Below are 17,787 nucleotides of genomic sequence, written 5' to 3' on the forward strand. Positions count from 1 at the left end.
ACACTGTACCAGAGACAGATTATCCAACATAAAAGACATAGCTCGGTAATACTCTTGTAACTCATCGTCGTTACGATTTCTCTCCTCTTTACATTTCTTTTTTCCCAATTAGCCCCTGCTTATCTTATTAGTTTATATTCACCAAGCTCACAATATTACCCCTTTTCTATGCCTTCCACGATACCTCTTTTTTTTCAACCCTCGTTCTCTATTAAACTTCCGCTTCTCTTTGACGCGTGACAGAGGTCTCTTCCAAACGACAGATCGTCTAATACGAAGAACGTAGCTTAGAAATCATCGAATAATATTCAGCTTTACAACTTTTCCTTCTTCCTCTTCACATTTCCGCTTGCTAACATCTCCCCAATTAGCCGTTGCTTATCTCAGCAGCTTGCACTCTCCAAGCTCTCAATATTTACCCCTTCGTTCTTCTGCCCTAGCACCTTTTCCTCGAGCCCTCATCCTCCGTTAAACATCCACTCTCCTTTCATCGAGCTATCTCCCTCCTCCTCCATCCTCTCCTCCAAGAATCTTCTTTCTCTCATCCCCTGTTATCAAGAGTCTACTTCCGTCGACCCGTCTTTAGCCTCTTCCGCTTCTGTTTTATCTTCTCTTTGTCCCAGCGTCTGTCCCAGAAGAAGCGTACACGCGTGTGCAGGTGTAACCGCTTCGAGGCAACGGAGCGAGACGATTCGCCGGAGAGGAAAAAAGTCTTGGCGCGGTCCGGCCCGTTGGAGGCTGTGCCGTGTGCCGGCGGGGTGGTTCAAAGCGATCGCGGCAACTGCCATCCCTAACCTACAGGGGCGAACCTCGTCGGCCCCGAGACAAACCGCAATGCCTGCACGCTGTTCGATCAATCACATGCGTCGACGGATGCACGCGGTCACCGCATGCTGGCCCTCGAATCGAACACACCGCTCGTTCGTTTAACCCCTCGCCTCGTTAGGGCTGAAAGTTTCACGATCGAGGGTGACGATGATCACCGTGTCGCGTGGACGATGAATTTAGCAAGTGTAGAACGACAGAATTTACGCTCTCGGTTGAAAGTTTGCAATTATTATTGTACTTTATAAAAATCAAGCATTTAACCCTTTCGTGTTTAATGGAACGCGCATTAACGGTTAAAAGTTTGAAACAGCTTTGCATGTTTCTAATTGCAGACATTTTCATTAATTTATAATTCGTCTATGGTCATTTCTTTGGTAGATTCTTCGGTGAAAAGTCTTGCAAAGAAATTTCGTTATACGTAATTAATACGAATTTATGATGTAAAGTGGCAAAGGAAAAGGGATTACTTATGAACGAAGGTGTACGTCTCAGTGAACGTTCTCTATGAAATAATGCGCGTCATTTCGGACTGGTTTAGCATATTTGATTACACATTGCTTGACAATCGTGACGATAAAGTGATTGTATTTACTTGGCCACAACGACGGGCATCTCGTTTTTACGCTCGTAATCAGACTGCGGATATTTATGCATTTACGGGAAATTTAAAGGTGGAAAAATGCACAGAACGAACATGCAAAATATTCAAATTAAGGTAATAAATTTTCATTTTCATTTCCATTCTTTAGTCTTGTTCATAAAAATATGAATCTACATAGATATGCACGATCTATGCGTAATTGAACGATTCTATAAACATTTTATGCTAACCGCCAAGCATAATTTCAAATTAATAACGAAATTAGAGAATTCATCAAAGGCGTACATTTTTGGCCAATTAGTTCGCTGTTTTTAAGGAAGCAGTGAAGAAACGATAAATTATTCCCGTGTTTTGCAGCGGTTCGTTCACGGAGCGAAGTAAATTCCTTTATGGAGTTGTTTTTTGAGTCTGACAAAGGGTTAAGTAGACCAACTAATCGATTAACCAGTCGATGGACCTCGGTGATAGTAACTCTGTCGCGAGAAGCGTTCGAGTGAATATTTTAATGCGCACGTAATAAATAGAGCCACGTGGGCCAATCAGGCTTCTCCGAGAAATCTTTCAATAAATTTTTAATCCACTTCCTTGCAAATTTTAAAAAACTTGCTTATCGACTATCGCGCCCCCGTTAATTATTCCATCGATTCCTCCACGACTATTCAATTATTACACGAGAATGTAAAAATCCCAAAAGCATATAAATCCTTATTTAACGTCAAGAAACGCGATAATCACAATACCACCGTTTCGGTGCATTTATTTTTCAATGAATATTAAAAAAAAAAGACCGTTCCAAGCCTAGTTCCCTCTAAAGTCACCCCTTCGACCGTTATCGCTATCGCTAATCAATTAGTCGCTCCGACGGTCTTTGCGCGTGCAAGGAGAAAAAACACGCAAAGGGTGAAGTCTGCCAAGAAAAAAGGAGGAAATAATAAGAAAAGAAAAAAGAAAGCCTGGCTGAGGAGCGGAAGCAGGGGTAGAGTCGATAAAGGGGCTGGCCTCGAAAGTCGAGAGGCAAGACGAAGAGGTAGTTTCTACGACGTTATAAAGATAACTGCGTAAAAACGAACGACCATAATCGAGAAACGAGCGGAGGAGTCGCGTCACATCGAAGACACGCGAGCGTAACCGCGTCAAACCGTATTCGTGTTTGAAATTCCGCGTTAAGCGGCTTCGACTTGGAAACGCGTCCACCCCCGTACGCCAGCGACTTCCGGCTTTCCACTTTGGTGAACGCTTTCGCAACTACACCACGTCACCCGCAGGAATTATGGGACGTGCTCGCCGACCGAACGGAAATATTTTAATATAGCAACGGGGATGCGTTTTAATATACATGGGACTAGCTGTTGGGCGTTTCAGCTATATCGTGAAGCTTCTCCGAGCTCGCTAAAGGGCTGGACAGAAGGGATTTTTATGGGTTCCATCGGAGAAACCAAGCTGAACTTGCTGGATTTATTGCGCCAAACTGGGTTGCAAATGTAGAAAGGGAAATTGAATTGCGTCTGTTAGAAAGCTAAAAGTTAAGTGGTTTATTGTCCGAGGAACTACTGTTTCTATTTGCGGCTTTTGTTGGATACCTTGCACGGCAAGTTCAGCACCACCCACGCGGTGTGCTGTTAAGGGAATACTACGTAGCTCGATAAGGGAAAAATTGAGAGGGGTTGAAGGTTGCGTCGTTTAATCTTAAAATTCCTGCTGGAAATTACCTTCGCTGGGTGACCATAAAGAGCAATTTTGCAGCGAGCGGAAACATGAAAGTGCATTATTGTAGCAGCTTCTCCCGTGGTAAAGGGAACAAGGGTAGCCTTCTTCGCGGTATTACTCGAGACATAATACGAAATACAGATTGTATCATTTATCAGGAATATCTCGAATACCTTCGTCGCTTTCGAAGATATAACGAAACGCCTGCGGGCGAGATAAAAAAATATTATCTGATCTACGCTGCTCAAGGTCGTACGAAGGCTAGGTAAACGACATCGTAAACTCGGTACTATTTCAGAAATGTTAAAAAAAGAACCATTATTATGCGAGTCATAAAGAGGCAACTTTTTAACCCTTCGTGATATCCTAATATTGAAACGTAAAATAAAGATTCGAACTTTCTAGGAATTATATCCCCCCTTCTTTTTAATAACCACATATTCAATTTCTACGATATTGTATTCTTCAAGAATTGATGCGATTAAATTATCGATAAGCAGTACGCAGGCGTTGAAAGAGAACCAGGAACGAGAGAGAAAGGAAGGTGCGATGCATCTTCTCGAAGAGTTCGTTAAATCATCGTCAAGCGGATGGGTCTTGGAGCGATTAATTCGTGTCTAATTTTTGATCGCGCGCGCACGCTCATTAAATCCGTTCTCCTTTTCAGCACGTCGCGTGTTTTCCAGTAATCGAACGAAACGGCTGGTAATTTACGCGCGGCGCGTCCTGGCCGGACAAGTTATGTTATTTAATCCAATCGGCGTGTCAATTTGCACGTCAGGCTGGTTCGTCGTGAATTTCAAAGCGACCGCCCGAAGGTAGCTGCGGAGGGACTCGGGGAGATTCAACGAGTGCCGCTGTAAATATGTATTAAAAAATAAAAAAGAGAGATAAAACAGATAAAAAAGAAGGATGGGGCAGAAAAAAATCGCTGAGAGCCCGAAGCGCGAGAACGAATCAGTTTTTCAGCGAAGTATAAATCTCGCCGCGGAAGAAAGGGAAAAAAACGATACTTGAACCCGGGGCGCGTAATTATTTTAATGCGAATTGCGGCCACGGCGTCGCTGAAAATAATTCTCATCGATGATGGAATTATTTACACGCGATTCGCGCTGATGCTTGGTTTTTACGCCGGTTTTATTTCATCGTTTCGTATAATTCGATGGAATTTATAACACGCTCGTTTACCGCGAATCGCGATGATTATTATTATTCCGTGTGACTGGCTGCTTTAGCTGCAGATTTTCTGCCCATTGATTCTTGCCAGTTTATTTTGCAAGTTTATTTTCAGCGACGCGACGAGCGTGAAAGTCTGCGTCGACCGACAGGTTTATTTTGAATGATTTTTACTTTTAACCCTTGCCGGTATTTTTAAATATCGCGCCACCAAGTTGCGCGCCGTGAAAAACGGAAAAAAGGAGAATGATCGATAGCGAAGCAGAGTTCTACCATAGCGACAAGCGCGTTCAAAGTTTCTCTGACGATGACATAGATGGTGCGCGCAGCTCGAATGGATCACCACGTGAATCGTGGATCCTTCCGGAGCGGGAAAACAAAAATTCACGCTTCAGACGTCAATTACGTTACTTTATAATATGACAAAATATATATTATATACCTTTGATTATTAAAATTTGCATTATTAATTCTATTCGGATAACGGCGGCGGACAGTAACACTGTCCTTCCTTCTCTGCAGCATAACGAGCCGCGCATTCCTTCAGCAAAATCTTAAACGGATGCGGAGTAACATTGTCAGAAGCTTCCAACAACTCCTCTGTCAATTTCTGATACTCTTCTTGCCGCTTAATTTCTTCCAAATACATCTTCTTATCTTCTTCAGCTTCTCTACGTTTCGCATCCTCGGCCCGTTTCCATTGTTCTTCCAAATCCTTTCTATAAGACAACATTTTCTCCATCTTTTCTTTTCTTGCATAAGCAGTCAACTTGGCCTCCGATTCTATTTGCTTCTCCAGCATTTCCTTTTCTAATTGACGCGCTTCCATCTCCTTCTTGTCATTCTCACACTTTAGCCTCAGTTGTTCCTCACGACCTCGAAGAACATCCTGTAGAATCTTCATTCTAGCCTCTTTGAATTTCTGTACCGCAAGATTTCGCTTGCAAGCAGTGTCCTGCATTGACTTTTCTATTATTTTATCCACTTCCAAGTTTCTTCTAGCTTCCTCTTTCCGTAAATCTTCCAAATATTCGATGTAAGCGAGTAATTCTCTACGAAGAGCGGCACTGGACTCTTTGATGGCGGACTGCTCTTTCGCTAATTCCTCCGCAGCGATGATTCCTCTCAAGCGGTCCATTTCCGCTTCGTGGCGTGCCTGCTCGGCTAACTTCCGCTTGGCTACCAGAATCTGTTCCTGTAGATCCTTCTTCAGCTCCTCTCTCTTCTGACGTTCTTTCTCGAGCTTCTCAAGCTCTTCTTCGCGAAGTTCCTCTATCAGACGTTGCATATGCTCTCTGTCTTCCATATGTATTTGCTTCTTTTGCTCCTCCAGAGCTAACTTTCCTGCTACTTGGTTCGCCAGGATGGTCATATTCACTTGTTCCGTTAGGCAACGTCTTTTCGCTTCCTCGACCTCTCTCTGTTTCTTCGCTTCCACTTCCTTCAACATCAACTGGTGCCAAAGATTGTCTAATTCTTTATCTGCTTGTCTCTTGGCTTCGTTAGCCGCCATTTGGGCCAAATTTCCCTGTTTTGCATCGATCACTGATTTCTTCGTGCGGCTGTTACGAATTTCTGGACATTGGGCTATATACTGTTGCATTCTTTTCGCAGCTACCACTGCTAAACGTTTCTCTTCCTCTTCTTTGCGGATTTCTTCTATCGAACGACGCATGTCGTCCATCCTCGCGTCGTCGCCGTGCTGAGCCTGGTATATCACCTCGTGAATCAGCCCCATCTCTTCTTTCAACAGTAACTCGCGAAGTTTTTCTCGCCGCGCATTCACGCCGTCCTCGAAAGATGCTAATCCTGGAGAATCATCGGTTCTTGACAGTAATTTTATTGGAGAAAAAGGATTCGAGATGAGTTATAACATTTTTATCAGCGATATTAACGTTTCTGTAGAAGTAGGAAAGAAAGATCTAACAAAGCTTAAATTTTGAACAACCGAGAGAATTCTTTTTCTAATTTTCTCAATGATTTATAGTCTTCTAGATCTAAACTTCCTTCCTTCCTCCCTTCCCTCTAAAAATTTCACCTAATTTTAAAAACACCACATTCCGAATCCTTCTCATCATACACCATGCAACCACAAGCACACCATCGCTAATCCTGCACGCACCTCTTACTTCAATACGCGTCCTGCTGATCAACAACCTAACGTCCCTCACAAGTACCTTGCTGAACTCGCTGCCACACGCTCTTCTTCTTGATTTTGCTGTTCGTTTGGTTCTCGAACTCCAGAATTTTCGTCAAATGTTCATACTCCCTCTCCTTCTGCAGTCGATGTTCCTCGTACGATTCCGGGACCTTCACTGTTTTGCAACCCGATCTTTCGCGCAATCTGTATCCCCAAGGCGCGTTCAGACTACCAATTGCAACCGTGGGATACTTCCTTGGCTTCAGAGGACCGCATTGCGTCTCCTCCACCTTGAAGAAACTCATCTCGTTTGATTGGAGGTTAGAAACGTTGAAACGATGGACATTTAACGCTGCGATCCTTGGCGGGTCAAAGAGAGCGAACCTCTGTTTACCGTTACTACGACGACCAGTCCTATTGAATTAATATTTGGACCTGTTGAGAGGGCGGGGGTTGATTTGCAACGGTGGTCTGGTTGCGGTTCGGTTAGGCTGGGTACACTTGGATGTTGCTCAATGCTGTGGAACGTGACTGATGCGCACGAACACGCTCCAAGGTGGTGAATAGGTGTTCTAAAGGACCGACTTTGGCGTGGTAATTGGATCATTACTGGGAATTAATGGGCTATCAATGGGGTGGCCCGTTTTTCTCGCGTGCCCGTCAAACGTTCAGTGGTTCGAGCATATCGTTGTATTCGTCTGGTTCTTAGACGTTTCAGCTTCTTTTTCAATTAGTTATAATAATTATTAATTAATTAGTTAGTAATCTGTTTTGGTGAAAAAGCGCAATAAACCTGAAGCAATGGCAAATAAAAATATAAATACATAATTGTAAAATTGCCACTTTGCTATTTGACTATTTTTTTATCCAGTTCGTATTAATTACTCTCTGCTTGAAAAACGTACAACAAACATTTTCTCTGCAGGATTCTTGACTTCGCGTCAAAGAAATGTTAAAACTTCACTGAACCATCGAGCACCTTTGACCAGGTTTACACACGGGAAATCAATTACCAGGGGGAAATCGTCGGATCAGAAGCAACAGTAGCCTGGCGGCAGAGACAAGAAGCGAGAGGAGCGAGGCCGCAAACTCGACGGCAAAGTGCTAACATTGCACGCCGTCAGAAGTTCAAGACTTCGACGTTGGCTCGTCTTTCAAGTTCATCGAGTTTACGAGACTCCGTGTAGTTCGATTACACGCCCCCAGCCATGACTGTAACGCAATATCTATATCGAAGTAATCAAGCTCACAATATCCCCGATTTAGGCAGGAAATTTCGCCGGTAGACGGGGTGGCTGCACGCGTCGATTCAGGAATTACACGCTCTGGCTCCGGTTTCTCTCGAGTGAAACGCGGCCATACATTTCCTATGCATATTTGTTCGCTGTGAAATTTCATCGAAGGTCTACGAAACGACTGTTGCGCGAGAAAAGGAATTGTCTTGGATGAGAAGGAATCAATAAAAACATGGAATTTTTAGTTTCAATTAACCGTGAATCTTGTTGGAATTGTTGTGCAACTTTGAACGCATATAGAATTAATTTCAAATGCGAGAACAATAAATAAAAATGATTGGTGTCTTGCGGTTGGTCCGTACCTTGAATCGCTGTAAGAAAGATGAAGAATGATTCTTCATTCCATTGAATCTATTGTACTCGATGTAAGACAAGAAAACTGAACATAAGATAAATAAGAACATAAACAAGAAAATAAATAAAGTGTTGCAAATTCTCTATATTCACCTTACAGCGTCGTAAAAGTTTCACGAAGAACAGAGGAAACTGAATTGCGCCAAATTGAAGCGCGAAAATTTCCTCAGCCGCCTGGTAACTAGATCGAACTATTCGTTATTCAGTTATTATAGATAGTTCACCTGATTGCCGATGGATAGAGTTTCGGTTTCAAAGATTTCTCGAAAGTAACTATGGTATCGTTGGTGCTAATCACTGGGCCGGTAATCGGCGTGTACCATACTAACCTGGCGTAGGGGATACCATGATCAACGAGGTGGTTCCCCCAGGCATGAGGCCACAAGCTGAAGCCTGTAAGTACTCCTAATGTGAGTATTTGTGCGCTAAATTTTTGGTAATGTGGGGTGCTCGCGGGAACGCGTAGACCCCTACTCATAATCCCTCAACGAAAGTCCCGTATAATTTTCATCGATCAAGCAATCGCGTTACTTTCTCTAATGAAACGAGTAAAATATGGTACAATATTTTTTACTCAAGCAGATGATGTAAAATAATACTTGCACGATGCAAGAGAAATGGAAATAATTGGAAAGCGTGAGAAAATATTTATTTCTGATAATATGCTGTTTCTCACGTAGCAAGGAAAACAAAGGATTCTGATGGTCCAGATTAGGCAAAATCCTGGTACGATCTCTCGGTAAAACATCTTCTGCGTGGAAACATCCTAATTACCAAGATACTGTGCAGCTGGAGCACCTCAAAAGTCACAGACCTAGTCTGTCGACGAATCCTTGTTCCAATCCTCAGTCTCCACAACGAGAACCAATCGTCTTCGCGGAAAGCTCATCTTCAACACCTTCAAACCTCCACCTTCTAGCATCATCGAATCTCTCGTTCCTCTGAAATCGAACGTAACACGCGACCTACTTCTGTAAACTAGCTCTGCAACGTGACGATTACGAGGTCTTCTTTAAACCAGCGGCTTCGACCGGTGAAAAGCCGCGTTTCTGGCGTACGTGTCGCGCTCAAGGAACGAAGAGACAGACGTTGTAAGGAGCGGTCGCTCATCGAAAGAGGCAGATGAGAAGTCTTTGCCGGAGAAACTGACGAGTGGCGCGCAGCACATCGTCCAACTCACCTAGTTTCATCGCGGAATAGTCGGCCAGGAATCCTCTCTTGAGACATTGACATTTCTTATTGCGCAGAGCTTAACGTAACCCCCCAAGTGTTCCTCGGACAACGGAAAGAATCGCTCGAGGGTGAACGAACAAGCCGGCTAGAGTAGACATTCACAAAGGAGATATGTGTCGTTTGATCGTCGGGGATCTTCGACTGGAAATAGGTCGAACAGAGCGCGGCTTGGTCGCGTCATCGACTACTGCAAACGCTGCCGATTGCTGACTGACGATCAGGTGACGGGGTCGTGATCAATGTGCATGGAACATAAAACGGTTCTCCTTGGTATCGTAACAATTCTCTGCCTTTAATTAAGACGAATAGGCGCATGGCTGGTGTGTATAATCAAGCACTCTTTTGATTAGTCTTTACAGATTAGTACTTAGATGTACATAGTATCACGACGACACATCGATGTTGTCATAGACGATGCATGTTACATATAGAAATTCGACATATCTTATTAACGACGTAGTACAGTGACACAAAGTATGCTTTAATGGTTGCTTGCGTGGGGTTGTAATTGTTCTATCATGTAGAATATCCGTGTGACGAGAGCCTTAACCGACGTCGTGTGCGCTTCACGCAATTTGTCCCCAGATCTCGATTGATTAAAATGGCAAGCGAAGCTGAAGATCCCTCGAATTTCGTTCTTCGCTGATCACTCGCCCGTACGTTTGATAATGAGCGTGGTTTGTCGATGAAAGCGGGCTTGAAGGAAGTCATCTTCTGGTAGCGCGGCTTCTTGTCAATCGAGCAAAGTTTTCGAGCATTCCGATTGTTGTTTCGTTCGAAAAGCATTTGCAGAGATGAATGTTCGAGTGTTGAATCGATCAGCGACTGATTGATTGTAAAGATAGCTATTATAGAGTTGGGTTTCTTATCACTATAAGGAATTGTCTACTGACAACGGGCGATCATCCAAATCTCCATCGAACATTTAACTCTTTTCTTTTTTTTTTTTTACAAAAATGCGTGTTCTAGATTATAATGGAAAATAAACTATAACTAATAATAAAGGCCAAAAATGGTGGAAGGTGGTTAAAATCGAGAAGTCTCGAGGAAGCATGATACACAGGGAAAAGGGAAGAATCGGTTAAAAGCATGCAGCGATTCAAAGCACGACGAAGCGGGTAAAAAAGAACGGAATATAACTGTTACAAGACAGAGCATGCTGAACGTACAATGAAACGATTCCTATAGATATAGTACAGCCTAACGTGTATATGATCGTGATGGAACGTAGTGGCAAAGGCACGATTCTCTCTTATCATGAACCGACGTATATCTAAGATCGCTACGATCCTCTCGTTTGACCGATGCCAACGATTCTCTGAAATAAATATAAACAAACTTAAAAAAAGAAAAAGAAAAAATTGGATCAATTACGTCGAGGATCGTAGCAGCGTGTCAACCTATGTGCCTATTTATGGAAACAATCCTCAAGTCTCGATCGATCATCCCCCAAATTCTCGATTTTTATTCATAATTTTTCTTCGTCGTGATCTAAAAAATAAATAATTGCACGATTGCATCGAGGGAATGGCGGATGAATCGACGAAAATTGGGATTCCCGTCGGGCACGTTAATGGACACCTAATCTTACCACGATTCTCGATTATATCTCGGTTGTTATATCCCTATTCCTACGTAAGGTAGGAACCAATTATCAACCCTATTAAGTCCATCGAGGATCGTAGCAGGACAATCGAATGACGATCGTTGAACGAGCGTTATGGCATGGTCACCGGCGATCAAATTTCCCTAACTAATTGCGATATTGACTCATCGTATACGTGTTAGCGGTTAAATTAAATCTCGACGATTACAATCGAAACACGATAAACGACATCTGACGTTTCAATACGACCTAAAGAACGATCTCTGGAATAAATAAAAACGATCATCTTCTCAAAAGGAAAAGATTCCAGCTACCGTTCCGTACTTTCTTCCGTCGCCTAAGTGAAAACGATGATAGATTTGATAATGAATATCGTAGTAATTGTAATAATAACGCTTGTTAACGATCGAAGATCGCGGTTTCTGTGGTAGAACGCTAAGGCGTAGAGCTGGAACCGGTGGTCGCGGATGGTATGACCGTTGGCGCTGGACCGGAAGGGGGCATCGTCGGTGGCGCGTACGGACTTCCGCAGAGTTGGTCCGCGATCCTTCCACCTTCGCGAAGTCCGCTCAAAAAAGCACCGTGTACGGTCGCCGGGTAATTTCGTATGGTGTGCTCGCCTGAAAGCACAAATCGGTTTTCCATCGTGTTAAAGAATCAATGGGAATTGAATGCCACTGCTGTAGCTGTGGGCGAGAGGGATCTTTTTCGACTTTTCTTTCTCTGGGTTTTGAAGATGATGATCGTGGTAGATTTAGGGGACCGATAGCTCGAGGATACGAGAATGGAAATTGTAATTTTCAGGGGTTTGTCGATGGATACGCGATTTTGGAGAAGAGAAAAGTATTGGTGCGAGATTTATCTTGGTTTAAATGGTAGGTTTTGGTGCCACTAGGAAACACGCGCAGAATTAAAGCAATGTTACTAATGATATTTACATAAAAAACAATCAAACTCATAAACTGTATTATTAACAGATGTATGTATGACCAGGCTTTGTATATCGTAAAAACTGTTTGAGTCATGGAATTCTATAAGCTACAACTCGGAATTTCTTTAATATCATTGGAGAGTAACTTATTATACAAGGGGATATAGATGTTCCGAATTCTAAAAAGTATGACAAATAAAAAGCATCTTGCTTATCACGAGATAAACGAATACCCTGTACAAAACTTTCTTGTCGAAAATAACTTCTTAAACCTATCACGAAACCATTAAATCTCCTTTGAAAAGACTATTCAAGGTAAAAGCCATGCAGAGAAAAGCACAACCCAGCCGCCTCAAAAAGATACGATTCACATCGCGGACACGGCGATTGCGCACTCTGTATCAGCCGGCAGACGCCGAAGTCCACTTCATTCGCTTCTCAAAAAGGAAAAAATGGGAAGAGGAGGGCGGGGTAGGGGGTGGGCAGCAACCGGTGAAAATATCGCGGAGGCTAAATATTTACCTGCGAAAAAGACCCTTGGTTGCGGTGGTGGGGCACCAGGGGTGGCAGGGGGTGCGACGGGCGCTGCCAGAAGATCATAATCGCTGCCGGAACTGCCGACCGCGACGAAGCTGTACGAACCTCTCGCCCACGGGTCTGCCCGCCATCTCGTCACCACGCTTTCACGAGGCTGTGGAACCACCTGGTTTCCAAAAATACCCTGAAAGCACAGCAGTACGTATTTTAAGCGGTAGATTGAATTTTTTAAGCAAAATGCATCAGGAAATAAATATTCTAGGTACGGTGAAACTTTCATATCCGCGGGGTAAGTTACGAAATTCACCGCGAATGGTAACAGACATTATAGTATTACGATGAATTTCGTATTTTTATGGTGAAATCTAAAATAGCTACCAGTGGAAAAGAACAACGAAAATATAACAAAGATTATATTAGAGATATCATACTATTATTAATCACTGTTCGTCGTTATTTGACACTTAAATAAATTTGGCATCAAAATATTGAGAATTGAAGGAAATTGAGAACTATCCTTGTTAATAGTAAATTTTGTAATTTAATTCACGCAGATACGATGGTTTTAATGTAAAATAATTATTTTAAAAAATTTACCTTCAAGACAGCGATGCAGCGGCCAACGATAACGTCATCGCTGACGTTCTCCATCACGCAGGCAGCCTCGCCAGCGACCAAAGCCAACAATACCGGTGCTTTGTAAAGGTTCCAGAAGAGGAAGAGTTCACCACGTGACGCGGTCGTGCTGCCCACGTGGCCAAATAAATTGGCGGTCGGGTCCCAGAAGATCCGTTCGAAGCACAGCACCACCTGACGTGACGAATTCCCAGGAATTACTTCCTTGTTATGGCGGCACTTGCAGACTTGTCCACCGATTATTCTCGACTAAGGCATCGGTTTGACCCTCGTGGAGTCGTTTAGTCGACCAGTTTTAGGTGGATCAAAGTTTGAACGTATAAGGATGGAACTAGTGATAAAGTAAGTTTCTTTGCGAATTAGCATCTTGATGCAAGCAAGATAAAGTTAGATATTTTTGAACGGACGAGTTGATTTGAAATAACTTGCGAAGCTCCAGTTTTATGTGGTAAATGGTTGGATTTTCAATTACACCGAATATGTGTAATTTATATCTGACAATGTGAAGGGAGCTCGCGAGTAGATGTTCGCAAGCTTGCTTGGAGAAAATATTATGTACCCGTTGGTTCTGGTAAATCCTTCGGTTTAAGGGTTGCTCACGTAAACGTTTACCACCGGTGCTTTGTTCCATAGATCATTCTCTTTACGGATTATTCGCCGTCGTTTAAGAGAATTACAAAATTCACGGGGAATATAACTATAGCATCTTTTGTAAAGCTTCCTAAATTCCAGTTTAAGCGACTTTGTACCAAAATCTCTTCGATACACATGTTGCATCCCTCCAGGATCCTTACACTAAACTAAACTCATTTTATCTCTTTAACCATATACATAAAACACTTTTACTATTCAGTCACGCTGCACTTTTCGGATCTCAATTAGGCAACACACATGCTTGCCGCGTATAATCCAATCTTTGCATCCATTCGTAATCCTATTCTTCAAATCGCTCATCCTAATTTTCATACACAGCTTCGGGCTCATCCCAGAAACATCACCGCGATAGAATCACCGATCCGAAAACTCCCCTCGGCCAATTTCCCTCTCGAAATAAAATCGCATCGACCTGCAATCGGCGAGCTCCTTAAACCACGAGAAGCTCCACTCTCCCACGGCGTAACATCGATTCGTAAATTACCCTCGGAATTGCGGAGAATTTATTCGAGTGGACGAGCTATCGGTCGAGAGATCCGGACAGCCGTGGCCCGTTTGGCCGCGCGATGAGCCTTTAATTTCGGGAGAGGGCCGGAGTCCCGGATCGAAGCGGTCGTAAACCGACTCTGGGAGGCCGTAAAAGGAACGTGTCCCGGCGTAAGAAGCGACACGAGCCACGTCACCGTTGCTCTCGCGACGAAAGAGACCGCCGGATCACAATATATCTCATTCCGGGCCGGTCGACAAGTTCGATCGTCGTTTTCGCCGGCCGTATAAATCAGACGGAGGAGAGACGCGAGCCAAAGACCGCTTACCTTATTTAAATTGCCGAAGCCGAGCCTCTGAATAGCCTGGGACTTCCAGTCCGGAAGCGGCGGGTTGAAGGCGACCGCGGACGGCGGGGCGGAAGCCTTCAGAACACCGAGAGGCAGCGTGACTAGCACCGCGTCCGCCTTGTACACCGTGTGATTTGTGTGAGGGCTACGAGAGGGTGCGGCCCATACCTCCACCCCGTTCACTCCGTATCGGACCGCCCTGGACGCTGTATTCAACCGGATGTCCAGGCCCTCCGACAGTGCAACAGGTACGCACGAGTAGCCATTGCGAACTGAAAAATTGAGAATATAGATTTGTCAGAAAAGTATGTGTGGTAATTATAAGAGAGAGAGAGAGAGAGAGAGGGAGAGACAGACAGACTGACTGACTGACAGAGAAAAGAGAGAGAGAGAGAAGGAGGGTTGTATATAGTAGTTGGTTACGAGGATGGTTGACAAATGAGAACGTAATTGAGGTTCGATGTGGTTGAGATTTGTGAGCGGGGGAGATTCAGAGGTGGGGTAATGTTCGGAGGACTTGTGATTGGGGTGATAATAGAGGGGCATGATAGAGGGTAACGTGTTTCCTCGTTTCTGGGTTGTTAGTTACTGTGTGCGGGTTGTGTCGTTGTAATATGTACACATGTATGATCGTGTTAGATCGTAATTGGTACCAAACGATACATCAAAATAGGATGAAGTGTCCAAATCTCTGTTATTTAACCTGTGAATAAATTCAAAAAGATCTCTGCTTTTTGGAATATCAAGGTGTCATGTTTTAATGTACGAGCGTGTATATAATATCATCGTATCATATCGTAATATTAAAATATCCGTAAAAGATTTTAATCTCATATCCCGATACTTCGAATTCTTTTTTCTTTGACGCACAAGGGAAGAAATATAAAGAGATCTTTTCTGAATATTGAACAGCTCGAACATGTTCGACTCGTGGTATTCCTCTAAGAAAGATGGTATTTATATATCGTAGACGAGAACGACTTCTAACCAGTTACGAAATCTTCCAATTACTTTGAACGATGCAGCCCACCTGAAACTACGGATTCTGCATAACCTCGGAACCGAATTTCGATACATGAAATCTCGAAGCTCGCAATTATCGGAACGGATTACAAAACGAGCGAGCAGATAGCGTGTACTTTTCGGTCCGTGTTTCGAATTCGCGTGGTTCGCGCAAAGGTGGGCTGCGCGAGCGAGGTTGAAATTCCGCGGGCCGATGTCACCGGATACGATAAAGGCTCCATTACCAGTTAATTGGATATTTCGCATTAGCGCGGCCAAATCAGGACACCTGACGCGGTCCTAAATTCTCGTAAGCACATTCGAACCCCGTAACATCCGCTGCGCATGTACTAATAATGATACACAGGCGTCTCCACTTAGGGAGGTTAATTATGTTGATGGCCAGCAGCGTGCTAACAAGCGCCTCTCTCTGCTCTATCGGCAGATACCATCCCGGAGAAATTTAAATTTACGCGACACCCGATATACCCCTATAATAGTATCAAACAATCGTTTCTCAATTATTATTGGTCCGCGATAATTCAGCAATCGAATCGCTTCTTCGTTTCCATAATTCCATTTCTACGGAACATTTGTAAAAATTGAGCTGAAACTTGTAAAGCACGAAGCATGAAATACGCGTTGATATATCTTGCAACCCCGAAACTAACGATATTTTGACCCACGCTTATTAAAGCCTTGTTGTTTATTTCGATGAATACTATGAATTGCTCAGAAGCCATACCGATTGTGTTTATAGATGGAAAAAGCGAAGAGAAGCGTGTCAAATATTACCATCTATTTTTGTAGATTTATCTTTATAGAATTTCCTTGGCACTTACGCTTATTTAAGTCGCTTACTTCCAATAAATTTAGGAAATTAACTATACTTTGTTTCTTTAAGTAGTTCGATGCTAATCACGTATAATGAAATTGAGTAACTTGCTAAAGATACAGTCGATCAGGTTGGCTGATATTTTTCTGAGGATTAAACTCAATTTTTTGAAACATCCTATACGCGTGTATAAAAACTGTACATTTTTTCGAGATAAAGTCGGTGAGAAGAATTTTCCATTATTCCCTTTCTTGTTGTTCCCGTTCGTGTGAATGTGACTGGACCTGATCCCATCGAAAAATTTATCGTCGCGTCGAACGACAGTCGCCTCGTCGTTTCGTTAATTCGACCGATTTAAATTCGACGTCGTCCCATTCACGGTGCCGTTTCTCCATGGTCTCCTGGTTCTACGGGGAAGGTAACAGAGCCAGGACGAATCGAATTGGAAAAGAACGCGTCGCGCGGCCACGCGGTCCATGCCGATATCCGGTTGCGCGCGATTATTTGCGACGACGAAAACGCTCGTACGGTTGGATTCGTTATTACTTTAATTGGAATCCATTTGACTGGCGGCTACACCGGTGCCACGGGTAGACACCCGCTCGTGTCTGGCGTCGATTACAGAAACCCTTTCTAATAAGCGAGGGAATATTCAACAGCCAGCAAAGGGAACGCGGTCCGGTGCTACCAAAATTATGGTAAGTCGATCTCGACTCTCTCTTTCTCTTTCTCCGCGCTGCCATCCTCATCTTGTTTCCTTTCGTTTCCCTTGTTTCGTTCTCTCTGTCTGCCGTTGGAATTGGAAATTAATTCCTTGCAATGAGGCAGCCGGTTCCGAGTCGATGAAAATTATCCGTGGAGAACGAACTTGATCCGGTTTCGGTTCTCTTCGTTTCCATTTATATCTTCCTCCTTTTTTCCCCATTTTGGAACTTTCCATTCGTTTGTTCGCAGTTATTCCCGCACTGGAAATATTTTTACTTTGAAGAAATTTAATTAATTCCTGGTTGTAGATATTTTTATGAGTGGATGAAATTATTGCTCTTTATTGGATCGTTTTCACGGCTACGATTAATCCTGTGCAACCAAAGCAGCAATCGATATTTTATTTCGATGAGCTTAAGTTTAATAGATTACTTTCAAAATTCGTTCATTATTTGCCGATGAATTTTTATATCCCCGTAATCAGAGAAATATGTTTCATGCAGTAGCTTTCTAATATTACTATTATTTCAAATGTTTGCTTTGTAAAATAATTCTACGTTTATGAAAGATTTTAATCCCGATAAATCGTCCATTGTATTGCATCATATACGTAGCATATTGTGCTTACATTACCTCCTAGTGATTATAAAAATCTGTTATGTTATATTTGCTACAAACTCCTAATGTACCCAATTATAGAATTTTATGTTC

At 43.1% G+C, this 17,787-nt stretch overlaps 2 protein-coding genes and 1 non-coding gene across 3 annotated transcripts in view; 1 reads left to right on the forward strand and 2 right to left on the reverse strand.

Moving 5' to 3' along the window:
• Positions 1–4,049: 4,049 nt before the first annotated feature.
• LOC117205304 (trichoplein keratin filament-binding protein-like) lies at positions 4,050–6,757 on the reverse strand. Its single transcript, XM_033443577.1, has 2 exons — positions 6,490–6,757; positions 4,050–6,160 (listed from the first exon to the last, which is right to left on the reverse strand). Exons 1-2 carry the CDS (start codon positions 6,755–6,757, stop codon positions 4,785–4,787), a joined length of 1,644 nt encoding a protein of 547 aa, XP_033299468.1. The 3' UTR covers positions 4,050–4,784.
• Positions 6,758–8,422: 1,665 nt separating this feature from the next.
• On the forward strand, positions 8,423–8,573 carry LOC117205315. The gene has a single exon (XR_004487213.1). It is a non-coding gene; the product is annotated as a U1 spliceosomal RNA (small nuclear RNA).
• A 1,028-nt stretch (positions 8,574–9,601) lies between these two features.
• LOC117205179 (lysine-specific histone demethylase 1A) overlaps positions 9,602–17,787 on the reverse strand; it is a 108,660-nt gene continuing 100,474 nt past the window's right edge. The window contains exons 11-14 of the mRNA XM_033443335.1: positions 14,514–14,806; positions 13,006–13,218; positions 12,394–12,592; positions 9,602–11,560 (exon numbers count right to left, since the gene is read on the reverse strand). Coding sequence (XP_033299226.1) covers positions 11,376–11,560; positions 12,394–12,592; positions 13,006–13,218; positions 14,514–14,806 — 890 coding nt within the window. The 3' untranslated portion in view covers positions 9,602–11,375. The remainder of the gene's footprint in view (positions 11,561–12,393; positions 12,593–13,005; positions 13,219–14,513; positions 14,807–17,787) is intronic.

Source organism: Bombus bifarius, unplaced genomic scaffold (assembly GCF_011952205.1).
Source record: "Bombus bifarius isolate JDL3187 unplaced genomic scaffold, Bbif_JDL3187 scf7180000007987, whole genome shotgun sequence".
In the NCBI taxonomy this organism is placed as follows: Eukaryota; Metazoa; Arthropoda; class Insecta; order Hymenoptera; family Apidae; genus Bombus; species Bombus bifarius.